Raw genomic sequence first — 12,591 nt, 5'->3', positions numbered from 1 at the left:
TGTTTATTTGTTGGCTTGTGCGTTTGTGAGGAGTCCTTGACTGCAGCGCATAGGTGCTGATTAGTCAAGCTGCCGGGTCCTTTTGTGCTCCTCAGACGAGGGTATAATAAATCTTTGTTCAGTGTTCGGCATCTCTTTGAAGTCTCTCAATCAATTCACGTCCTTTCAGATTATCCCTCCCTTCTCGCTTCACCATCGTACGGTCTGGCCTCTGTGTTATAATTGCACGGCAAACTATAGAGATGTACAGTACATGGAACATAGATATGGATTTAAATAAGTTTTAATTAAATTATAGGAGTACCCATCTTGATTGAGGGGTATAAGGCTTCCCACGAGTGAGCATCATTCATTCATTTATTGTTTTCCTTCATTGTCAACCGTTTATCGGGGGTCCCGGGGAACCCTAAACTTCCCTTTCCTGCGCCACATCTATCAGTTGATCGGCTCAGCTCTCTTTTCGTTACAACGGTGCGGTAGAGCAGGTGCGATTCCCCGGCCCAACTCACACCCCATCTTCCCCTCACTCGCGAACAGGACCCTGAGGCACTTGAACTCCTTCACTTGGGGGTAAGGACACATTCCATCGGTTTTCCTGCTGAGAAAAGAATACGACAGAGCCCCAGAAAAAACAGGGCGAGGTCATGGACCCTGAACCCTGAAGCCGAGACCAGAGTCAAAAAGGGCTTGGCCCCTGTGATCATGCGTCGGGCTCTAGAAAACTAGGGAAGGGCCCCAGGAAACTGGGCCAGAGATGGAGAAAATGGTGCCAAAGTTAGAGAAAACCTGACTGAGCCCTCAGAAACCAGGGGACAGAGGGCCGGGCCCTCAGGAAACCGTGTGTGTGTGTGGGGGGGGGAGGGATCCCAGCCCCGTAATGCATTCTCAAACTTGTGGCCAAGGACTACCTGTTGCTAACAATGTGTCTTTTTGATCTGTTTGTTTGTTGTCTGCGAGCAGATAAAGAATGCTGCAGCTAACGTGCTGCGAGAAACCTGGCTCATCTACAAACACACCAAGCTGATGAAGAAGATCGACCATTGCAGAGTCCGTAAACACCAGCGGAAGTTCCTCCAGGCAATACATCAGTAAGAACACATGAGCCGTTGAGTTTGTGCTTTCTATCCACCCACAAGCTGAATCAACGCTGATAAACAGATGCATGAATCTCGACACACATGAATCATCATCTTCTACTAAAGGGCAGGTATACTTCAAGCGTAATAACGGTACGTTATGTACTACGATGAGCATACATCATTACTTAATTTGTACTTCCAAATGTTGTTGATACAAATACGGTTTGTAGACCTTTATCGCGCTTTACAATTTTCTTCATCAGAGCGTGGTCTGGTTGCATTTGAATGGCTACAAGGGTAGTTGTCTCGTTAAATCTTGGCTTACTAAAATGTTGTCTGTAGGTCCTCTGTCTAGCAACACAATTAAGCGTCCCTTTAATGCCGCTTTCTCCCTTTGATCTGGAATAGTTTAGCCTGGACTTGAGAATTTGTTTTCAAAAACCAGAAACAAAGGACCTAAGACTTGTTTTAATTGAGACACAGAAAAGCCGGTCCTGCAGCGTGTGGCCTGTGTCAGAGATGCTGACTGTGAAAAAAGTAACGTCGGGGGGGTTTGAGGAATTTTTATATTTTTTCCTCCTCAAACCTGTTGGTGTCCACACAGGAACAAATTCACACTTACATTTGAGGAGAACACCGGCTTTATTAAATGCACAGACCTTTAGTTCACTGATCAATTTATTATATTTTGAGTTTGCCAAGTCCTATTTCTAATTGGACTGAAGAACGATGAGTTATTTCGTTTCATTCCATTTACCTTATTTCCCTTTAGGTCTCATTCCCTTTAAGGGTTCTTAATATTTAGAACACCCCGTTTGCCTACTCTGAGAATCAAGGTCTAGATAAAATATATGTATAGTTTTACCCGCATAACAACATTTCAGCGTTTCAGAGCACACTTCTACTATGAACCTTTGTCTTCAGCCACAAACTGCAGATTGAAATGAGGCAGAATTATGCAAGGCGACCGCCCTACAGCGCTGTTGTCTGGACCTGGAGGGGTTCGCTCTCTGGCCGGACCGCTGTGTATTTACAGCGTTTCAACTTTGTGTGTGTGTATTTAATGTGTGTGTGTGTGTGTGTGTCTGTTTGCAGATTACGGAGTGTGAAAATGGAGCAGAGGAAGCTCAGTGATCAGGCCAACACACTAGTGGACCTCTCAAAAGTGAGTCCCTCACACATACCCACGCACCCCCCCACACACACACACACACACACACACAGTTGACATACATCCCTGCTCTTTATTAATGTACAACATCCACTCTATAGACAAACAAACAAACAAACAAACAAAAAAAGGTATATTCTTCTGTTTCAATGATGACCTGCCTGTTTGCGTGGCTTTGTGTCTCCTAGCAACAGGAACAAGTGTTAAAACAGCGATGAATGTGAGAAAGAGCGAGGAGGAAGTAAGAGGAGGGAGGGGGTGCTCATATTTTTCTGTTACCATGTGGGTGTTTGAGTGAGAGTGTGCGTGCGTGCGTGCGTGCGTGCGTGCGTGTGTGTGTGTGTGTGTGTGTGAGAAAAGGGAGACCACAAAGAGAGAAGGGAGTGATAAGAGGGAGAAAAAGATCGAGTGAGGGTGTGTGTTTTGTGTGTTTTCCAGGAGCAATGCCTTTAGCACCAAATTATGCTCTCTCAATGACTCCATCCAAATTGGCCACTTGTGCGTTTACCATGGTTACGGGGGCCAGGATGTGCGAGGCTCGGACATTTCATTTTCGCTGCACACTCGGTTTCTTCACAACGCTAGAATGCCCACGTAGAGACTTCCCTCCAGCCTCCTCCTCGTTCCAGCTTCTGCTCCCTCTTGGACCTTGTTGCTCACTGTCTTACTCACTCCTCCTCAGCCTCTGGCTTGTCCCTCTTCCCGCTTTTACCACTCTAAACCCCTTTTTTATTTCCCTTCTTATTCATTCCAAATTAGTTTTCTTTAAACATGCTTAAATAAATAAAGCAACCGACATAATACTCCTGTTTTCCTATTAGCAATCTGTCTCCCATTTTCCCCTCTCCTCCTCTCCTCTCCACAGATGCAGAGCGTCATGTACGAGCTCATGTCAGAGCTCAACGACCGCAGCGAGGACCTGGAGCGTCAGATGCTATCCCTGGAGCAGCGGGTGGAGCAGCTCACCGCCGGCTTCAACACCCTGCCCGCCCACCTCTCAGCGACCCTCAGCGCCCAGCACGCCGCCCTGGTCCACTTGCTGAGAGAGAGGGACACGAGGGACTGGAGAGGAGGTGCTGTGGTCCCAATATCCCCCGCGGCGTCTTTACCCGCGTCGGTTTCCTCGGGCCATGTCGCATCTCCGGCACCACCCGCCCAGGCCCAGGTCCCCACCTTGGCCCTGGAGTCTCCTCTGTCGCCTCCGTCTCTGAGCCCAGAGGGGAGCCTGGAGGCTGCTCCCTCCCCGAACACCTGCACTGCGAGCTGCTGAAGACATCTCTCTGTGGACCAGGAGGAGACACGAACATGGAAAGAAAATGGGCAGGGAGGAGGAGAGAAACGGGAAGTGGGAGGGACGGTTGAGGACGGGACCGTGGCGAGAAATAATAGGATTAAGATGGAGGGCCAGTATGAGTGATTAGACATGTTAAGGCTTTTGGGGCACATTCCCGAAAAAGGGGAGGAGAAGAATAATGGAGAATCTAAAAGGTGTGAGGGGGAGGAGGAATGTCAAGAGAGTGAGAAATTGTGGTAGAAAGGATGAGAAGGGAGAGAGGATGAGGAGAATAAAGTGGAATAATTATATAAACTCAGAGCTCCTAAATGGCTACCACTCCAATTACTGAACAGGGCCTTTTATTCTATATATTTCCTTTTCTATCTCTCTCTCTCTCTCTCTCTTTTTATCTCCTTGCTCCCAATCTCTCTCTCTCTCCCTTCATCAGGAATTAATGACCATGACTTTTTATCCTTATGATGTATTTTCTATTTGAATGCTAATTGTATGTTAACGAGCATCCCTTTAACAGAATGTTCAATCAATACGACTGAGATGAAGAAAAAAAAACTAGTGACATGTACTGCACACACACACACACACACACACACATACACACCTTATATTAGAGGGTCATCCACGCAATACAAGTTAACACAGCACAAACATAGATACACAATCTTTTACAATGCAGGCCCTATTTACACTCACACAAAGAAATTGTGTCCAGTAGTTCACAAGATAATACTGAAGCCTATACTGCCAAGCACTCAGTGCACTGCCAAGCAATGTCGACACGCTGTAAAGAAATGTTCATCCAAAAGACGTATCTTCTGCTGCTGTGGCCTAAAGCATAGTTGTGACATTTTAACTCCTCAGTTTGAAGCACCGCATCTGTTTACTGAACAACACAAAATACGGATGAAGCTGAAACAATTGGTATGACGCTGAGGGACATGAGTCATAACGTCTGTTTTTGACAAAGAATACAGTCGCAGATTATAAAATAACCAAACACAACTGCAAAAGGACTTTTTTATTAATGCATTTATTGAATTACAGATTGGGTTCAACCAATGTGTACTTTAGGTTTGTTGTACTGAAATTAGACTAAAATAGATGTACTGAAATAAAGTGTTGTATGAAGTTAATACTGAAATTGCTGTTGGAAGAAAGAATAGATTACAACAAAAACATTCATCCATTTAGATCTGCGTGATTCATTTTGAAGAAATTCTTTAAGACACAGCTTTGCATAAACATAATGCTCATTTGGTAAAAGTGTTTAGGGGAACTAACAGTTGAATCATTGCCCATCAATAAATTATCTGCTTATTCTTTTACTTGTCTGAAGTCAGTGGAGTCAGATTGACTGGGATGCCGTAGTATCCATTGTTTTGCTTTAAACCATCATCTTAAAATTACCAAAATGTTGATTTTAAAATGAGTAATTCAATTGAAATCCAACAATTGTTAAGCTATGTGATCATAAGTTGGGGTCATCCATATTTTTTAACAGTGTATGGTCGTGTCTATAACCCCATGGACCTTCCTCACTGCCATTATTTCTCTAGCTTGCGGTCCAAAAACAGCGCACTGTTACCATAAATGTATTCTCTGTAAAGAAATACACTCAAACCCACTTTCCTACTCGATCACTTAAACTGCCATGCAGAAACGGGAACAACCACCTACACACACGGACACACCGATATACACACACCTCGACAACCAAAGTGCTCTCTCTTAAATGGACTTCAATAAGAGGCAGGCAACGCCGCTGTCACTGGGGACAAAAGATGGCAAAAGGCGTTGCAGATGTCTTGACAATATTTCTGAGGGAACTGAAAATCTGGGTATGGAATTGTTGCAATGCTGTACGTGGACTGCTCTTCACCGTTTTAAATCAGATCAAGGTGAACGATGGATGGACACAAATAAATCGTGCAAAGGGTCGATTGCCATGAAGGAGCAACATCTGTTTTTGAAATAAATAAAATATAGAAAGAAATTTATCTGAGAGGAATTATAATGTTATTAGGGGGAAAGACAATTGGAGAAACTGTCTTATAGTGACATGCTGTGGCCGGAATACTGAACTACATACGCTTGGAATATTGTATAGTATGCTGTTAACGAAATCTAGCTTTGTATTGCTTAGTCTTTTCTACAAATATGATTAAACGCAGTTATAGCTGATATTTACGATTACAAAACAATAGTATTCTCATTTGTCAGGAAAATTATGATACATGTATTAACGATACATCAAAGAATTTTAAACAAGGAAAGTGCTGTTTGAGGTTGAAATTATTTTGTAATTTTTATTTTATCAAAGAACTAATAAAATATATATCTATAACATTACAGCTTCCGCGATTTCTGCCTTGATGTTTGTTTGCTTTTCCATTTTTGTTTTAGAAATACTAATTCACACAATAAGTTTTATTTATTCATAGACTGATTTTCAGTCACTCATCCTATCGCAATATTTCGAGGAAACCTCGAGGACTTGACGACGAGCTAACGGTCGATAAGTTAGCTGAAAAATAATGGTTGCTAGCTTTCTAAAATTGGCTTTTAACTATTTTTTTTATTATTATTTGGCCGTCAAATAGTTGTTGGATTTTTATGCTAGCTAGGTCATACATTAGTGTTGTGTTGCCTAGCTAAGATGGAGAACACGTTAAATAATTAAAGCTAACGCTAGACGTAACTAGCCAACGTTACGCTACATTCAGGTTTGCTACAGTAAAGCGGAGTGTGTTGAGTGAACACTAATAAGCCTACAACACATTGAGAATTGGAATTTTGTGAGTCAACATTGATGAATTGAGCATTTGCGAAAATGCATTTGTTTGTATGTCTGCGCATGTGTTGTCAGTCTTATGACTGTGTGTATGTCCCCAGGAAAACACATAATATTAGCATGGGACCTTTGTAAAATGTCAGATAATGTTCAACAATAAAGTAATAATATTATGAGCAAAACTAGAAGTACTAGTAATTCTAATTCAACCAAGTGGATGTTTGTGCCAAATCAAAAGACAATATCACATGGATGTGACGGTCACGGTAACCTTGACCTTTGACCACCAAAATGTAATCAGTTTACAGTCTTGAATTCACACAAACATGGACGCACAACTTGAAAACATAATGTCTCATGCAACAGCTTGTTGTAAATATTTAAATGCGTTTTGTGCTTACATTTACTATGATTGGCCGATGTGGATTTTAAAGAACTGACAGAAGTGAGAGATACATTTCAAAACCCAAGATTGTCCTAATATGTGTGTAATGCTTTGTTACAATCTACTAACATAGCAGGCCCAGCAAGGTTTGGTAAAGAGCAAAGTTTCAGCAGCCAGTTTGGTATTTTCTCGTAATCCAGGTGGTGAAGACGTTGCAATTCAGAATAGTCAATGTATTTTTATACTTGTATGTATATATTGTCTACGAAAAAAGTAATGAATTAATGTGTCCCATTCAATATATTGACATCCGAAAAAAAACGTATGTATTTATTTAAGACCCTTCATTATTCTTTCTGATTTGTGATAGTTGCATCAAATCCATTTGAATGAAATACCTTCCCATTTGTTTACACTACAGTTTGTCCCAAAATTGTCTCCACACTCATCTTCCCGGTGGTTAGAATGTGTAAATGCACTTTACTTGAGGCAGTCAAAGCATTTATGCAATCTGGGGGGAAATCTATTTAAAAATCTATTTTTTATAAAACAGCCGTCATGTTGTATGTTTAGCCCAGGGTGAAATTAAACCGTAGGAGGGTTGTGAAAGCCAGGCAGCATGAGGCAGTGCTCTGCCCAGGGAACAGCACATATCCAGATGTGATGAGCTTGTTATCTGGGTTATTTACTGGCTGGTGCTCTGCTAGCTCCCTCAGCGTTCATTATCTCTAATGCGATGTGCATTTTCATGATTGTGCTCTGTAATTTTAAGTTAGGGGTTTTGTCCGTAGCCTATGTTTTTTTAAAAACTCTTATGTGCTTATCTCTTCTCTCTCTACCTGTCACTCAGTCCTTTACTTGCAGGAAAACCAATTAGTCTTTCAGGATTGCTGTTTGAGCGCAGGATAGCAAAGGACACAATGATAATGGAAATTGGGATAGTTTTTTTCCCCCTCATATTCCAGCCAAATTTAGTCAGAAAAATTCGACTCCAACAAAATGTACATCACATGTACATGACTTTACATGCACACAAGGGTGTCTTTCCCTTTTGTTTTTTTTACCACGGCATGATTGGTTCATGTTACGCTTCAAAACGGAGACCTGACCTGTATTTCCAATGCATTTGTGTGCAAGCAGCTTTGCCAATGGAACAGGAGAAAATGGTAAACCAGTCAACTATAATTTAATTATAACATACGGTACAAATGTCCCCAGATTCTGTCAGCGGGAGACCGTCTCCATCGCAACAGGATCACTTCTCTCCAACTCGTCGTTGTGCTGACGGTAGAGATGAATGGTGTACTGGATGCTTCTACAGATTAAACAGTGTTCATTGGAGATGTACCTCTTAAACATTTTTGTAGGGGACACACACAGAGGAGCAAGAACACGCCTAAAGATGAAGTTTTGTGTTCTCCCTCCCTTTTTAGAACAGTAAAAAGCTTACGATGACCCAGTCATAGTTCACCAGGAAGCAGAGAGCTATGAACCACTCATTGTGATGCCTAATAACCTGGTGTTTCCCTGGCAACCAGGGGGACAGATTTACCAACACATACAGGTCTGTACATGCATGCATGCATGCATGACTCTGTGATTAGAGTCTATCGCATTCAGAAAGATTGTGTTTTGTTAGGGGCTTTTTAGTTTTCTTATGAATATGCGTGTAAGTATATTCGGGTGGAAATGGGGAATCCGCTTTGTGAGCCAGCCATAGAGACAGGGATGTTGCTGTGATGATGAAAGAAAAAATAAAAAGGGGAAAGAAGCTGGTCCAGAAATTCACAGAGCGGATGCACTTCAACTTCAGCTCACTGGACGTGTGAGTGCAATCACACACAGTAAGAAAAAGAGTTACACTTGCCTTTTCTATTCTTCTCCATCGCCATAGTCCATGTATCTGTGTGAGTCAATGGCTGCAGTCTCTTGATGAGGAGTCAAATGACCCAGAAGTGGCCGCAATACATGTAATGGTGACGAAGGAATGGTGTTTCAAAGCTTCCTTTCTTAGTTCCTTTAGCATAGGAAACACTTGACCATCCTTTATGAAAGGAAAGAACACAATCCCGCCCCCATAATTTGAGTGATGACTTTGACAATCATTTTGTTTGTCTTCATCTTTATTTATTTTAAACAAGTAACAACTGATTAAAAAATTAAAAAAATAGAATAACAATGTAAAATGAACAGTAAATAATGCCAATAGGAAATATTGACATCCGCTGGAAGCAGTGTTGATGGTGAAGTGTTGGCGGGAGTTGAAAGGAAGCACCTGCAGCATCTTTCCTTGACACGTGAAGCAGCCTTTCACTGACGGAGCGCTTTTTACAACCTGCATGCTGCTAGAATGCAGATATTCAAGGCTAAGTGCTAATTGTAGTCCATTTAAAACTTCATTTTTGCCATCCCAGCCTTGGCTTCAATAACACAATAATTTAATTTTCACACTTAATGTTCATAGAGGTGGGGATGGCTTAGAGGAGCATTCTGCTGATCTGTTCAGGCCATTAGAGACTAGACAGGGTAAGTGGGTCCTCTAACACTTACACTCAACCGTGATGAATAAAATACGTTGTTGGTCTTTGTGGTGTAACAGATCATCATACAGGCTCCTAAATGTCTGTCTGAACCATTGTGACTTTAGTGTGGAATCAGCTTCCTGGGAATTAGAATTCATTTTTTAAAATCAATAAATGTTTTTATGTATTTTTTTTTTCCGGACAAGAAGGTTAGACAGCAGCCGGCATTTAATATTTCCAGCCAGACAGTTTAATAAAAGTGGAATATAATTCCTCAAAAAGAACCGAGCTGGTAAAGTCCTTTTCATATTTTCCCCATGGTTGCAATAGTAACCATGAACAACGAGGTTAATTCATTTATTTTTTTACAATAGATTTTTTTTTATTTGTCGTCGACATCAACTGTTTTCTCAAATATGTCTCAATAGTGTTTGTACACCTTGTTGATCATGGTTCACATTACCGTGCAGGTAGACTTAGCGGGTCCAGGGAATCCCCTTGCCCCCATCCCCACAGAAACGGGCAATACCAGCTCCATGGCAACACTGGCCTCCCATCACTCGGGGGTGCCTGTGCATGTTTAAGAGAAAGGAGTAACAGAGCAGAGGTTGTTAATGGATGTATTTTTCAAAATGTTGCATTTTGCACTGACAGAAGTTGGCTAGCTGTAACTCCTCTATGTGCTCCATCTTCAGCCGGGTACCAGGGCCACTCAGACATTTAGGCTTTCTCTTCAGTCTCTGACTCTCTTTCCTCTCTCCCTCTTTTCTTCCGAGGTATGTGTGTCTGAGGCTTTTGGCGACGGATGTAGGAAAATGGCAGAAGGTTGAGACAGTCAGCCAATTAGAGTGTAGGAACAGTCAGCGGCGTGCCAGCAGTGCTTCTCATCTGGCTCTCAGCGGCCGAGTCTGACCCTCGTAAGTGATTCAAATGCGATTAGACATTTTTAACATTGCTGCTATACATTACAGTCATCTCTTGACAGAGGCACAACTTCAGGCCGTTGAACGTCAGCCATCAAACGAGGAGAAGAAGCTGAAAGTGAGCTGTCCCCAACTTCTTCGTCTTTGTCCTCCATCTTCGCCCTCCCCCGGCCTTCAGGTTCAGTATCCTGCGAGACCTGCAAGTGTCTTCGTTACATTTTATTTACTCTGCTTATTTCTACCTTCTCTCCATGCTGCCAGAGCCGTACCTCCTTCTGCTTATCACACACTTGCAGTCTTAGACGGACGCTGAGACACACACACACACACACACACACACACACAGGCACAGGGGGATTACATTAGAATTTCTCATTCATTTGAACTGCTTTAACACGCCTCCCTGTCTCTGCCTCCTTCCATCCCTGCCCAGTTACTGAGAAGTGATGGCGGTTTCCATAGCGATCGTCTGTGTCTGAATCAGAGGGGATTTTCCTTACACTGACTGGAAAGGATGCCGAGCAAGTCGAGTCACAAAAACACACATGAATACGTTTGTGAAACCGTTGATTGGCAATCAGCTTATCCTTCACACAGACTCTTTATTTTTAATGGGTTAGAAAAAAGCTGTTGATTAGTTGTTTCCAACAGCAGTGAGCTGGGTGTTTTCCAAATTGGGCATTCACATAATGTTGATGATGAGGATCATGCAGTAATGTGAATAAAAGATGTAAAACCAGAATTATTTCATTTTCCTTTTCGTATTCACTACTACACAACAAAGCCCTCAGTGATTGCTGTGAGCTTTGGGTGACGAGTCATTCTGGAGCCCTTTACTGCTCTACGTTAAGTCCACAGGCTATTGAAGAAATTTCCAATGATGTCCCTTATTTTCCCAATTGGATACTTCACATGAATCTAATGTAATGAATCTAATGTGGCTGCTGTTGTTTGTGTGTTCCCAGTCTTCCACAAAATGCATTATGGATCGATCCTGGCCTGCTGTGACCTGGAGTAAGAATGAATGATTACAGACAGTGAAAGAGTAGAATCAATGGAGGGATGGACAAATAGGACCTAGGTGGAACTTTTGTAACAGCTGTGAAAAACATAAGGTAATACAGGTGATTTGTTATTGTCATATTTTGATAAATACTATGTCAATTAACTTTTGAACTAAAAACTAAAGTGAAGGTAAACTATCGCTGGAAACATGTATAGCTGTACACAGATTCACTGCACAGCTGTTCTGTGCAAAGACACACACCTACAACTTGGCCAACCAAAACAACTGAGCGGCATCTGGCTGGTGCTCGTGTATTTTGCAGTAGCAAACTATTGTGGGCGGTCCTGACACATTGTCGGTTTCATCCGTTAGGAGACGCGTGCAATCAGCCCGCACAAAGAAGTGCGATCAAACACTCTCAGTAGGTCGGAACAGCCTGTGTTGACATTTGCTATCTGCCACTGACTGTTTTGCTCCCTCAAATTGTTTTGCCTCTTTCACGGCATTCACCGCTTTGCTAGAGGATCTGAACAAATGCTTTTGGTACTTTTACCAAGCAGAAAGAACTGATGATTCGTTACGTAGCCTGCTCCTCTCTCATCTACCCAGTATCGCGTGAAATGGATGTGGAGCCATAGTTACTGCTCCTCCAATTCTTTTTCATCTCCCGAGATGTTCGCTCACACATTGCACTGGCTGAGACACACACACACACACACACACACACACAGACACACTCTCACACACACACAGCAAGCAGACTATTTAAGCTACATGGTCAGAATAATTAAAGCAGGAAATTATCACAGGCGCAGGGATGATTAATTTCAAGCTATGACGAACTGACATGACTGATTGTTTCTACCAGGTCTCCGGGCTTTTAATACTCGCGGCCATTCGGGGACAGCATCCATCACGGTGACCTGCACTGCTGGTGTGTAAGTGTGCGTGAGCATGCAAGCACGCGCAGCATGGCGCAGATGTCCGTGAGTGTATTTAAGCATTTCTTTACTGATTTATCCACTTTTTGATGAAGAGCCCCCCGGCCAGCTACTCCCCCCCCCCCCCCCCCCCCCCCCTCTATCTGGTAGGGAAAAAAAGATGTGCAGCAAAGCAGACACCCACCTTAAACCCTTGCAACCACCCTGACGTGACTCTGATGTAGTTGAAGATAGAGGGGGGTCATTAAAGTCTTTATCAATACAATAATCAATTCAGCTACGATTAGTTGAAAAATGTGTTTTACCTACCTACATTTCGGCATTCATTTGAATCTTCAAATTGGATGCTAATAGCTCCCATGTCTGTGTTTGTCTGTGTGTACATGTGTATTTGTGAATGGCATATATGGGCAACAGATTAATGACATGAGGACTCTCTTTGGATCGGAGAAAGACAGAGGAACAAAAGAGGTTTCCCT

General features: G+C 42.5%; 1 protein-coding gene across 1 annotated transcript in view; it reads left to right on the top strand.

Annotated features, from left to right (window-relative positions):
* Positions 1 to 5,893, top strand: part of kcnn3 (potassium intermediate/small conductance calcium-activated channel, subfamily N, member 3) — a 34,137-nt gene extending 28,244 nt beyond the window's left edge. The window contains exons 8-10 of the mRNA XM_037454306.2: positions 961 to 1,088; positions 2,175 to 2,244; positions 3,116 to 5,893. Coding sequence (XP_037310203.1) covers positions 961 to 1,088; positions 2,175 to 2,244; positions 3,116 to 3,520 — 603 coding nt within the window. The 3' untranslated portion in view covers positions 3,521 to 5,893. The remainder of the gene's footprint in view (positions 1 to 960; positions 1,089 to 2,174; positions 2,245 to 3,115) is intronic.
* The last annotated feature ends 6,698 nt before the right edge of the window (positions 5,894 to 12,591 follow it).

Source organism: Pungitius pungitius, chromosome 11, assembly GCF_949316345.1.
Source record: "Pungitius pungitius chromosome 11, fPunPun2.1, whole genome shotgun sequence".
Classification (NCBI taxonomy): domain Eukaryota; kingdom Metazoa; phylum Chordata; class Actinopteri; order Perciformes; family Gasterosteidae; genus Pungitius; species Pungitius pungitius.
Note: the sequence above shows the minus strand (reverse complement) of the source record. Positions and strands in the feature narration are given on the sequence as shown.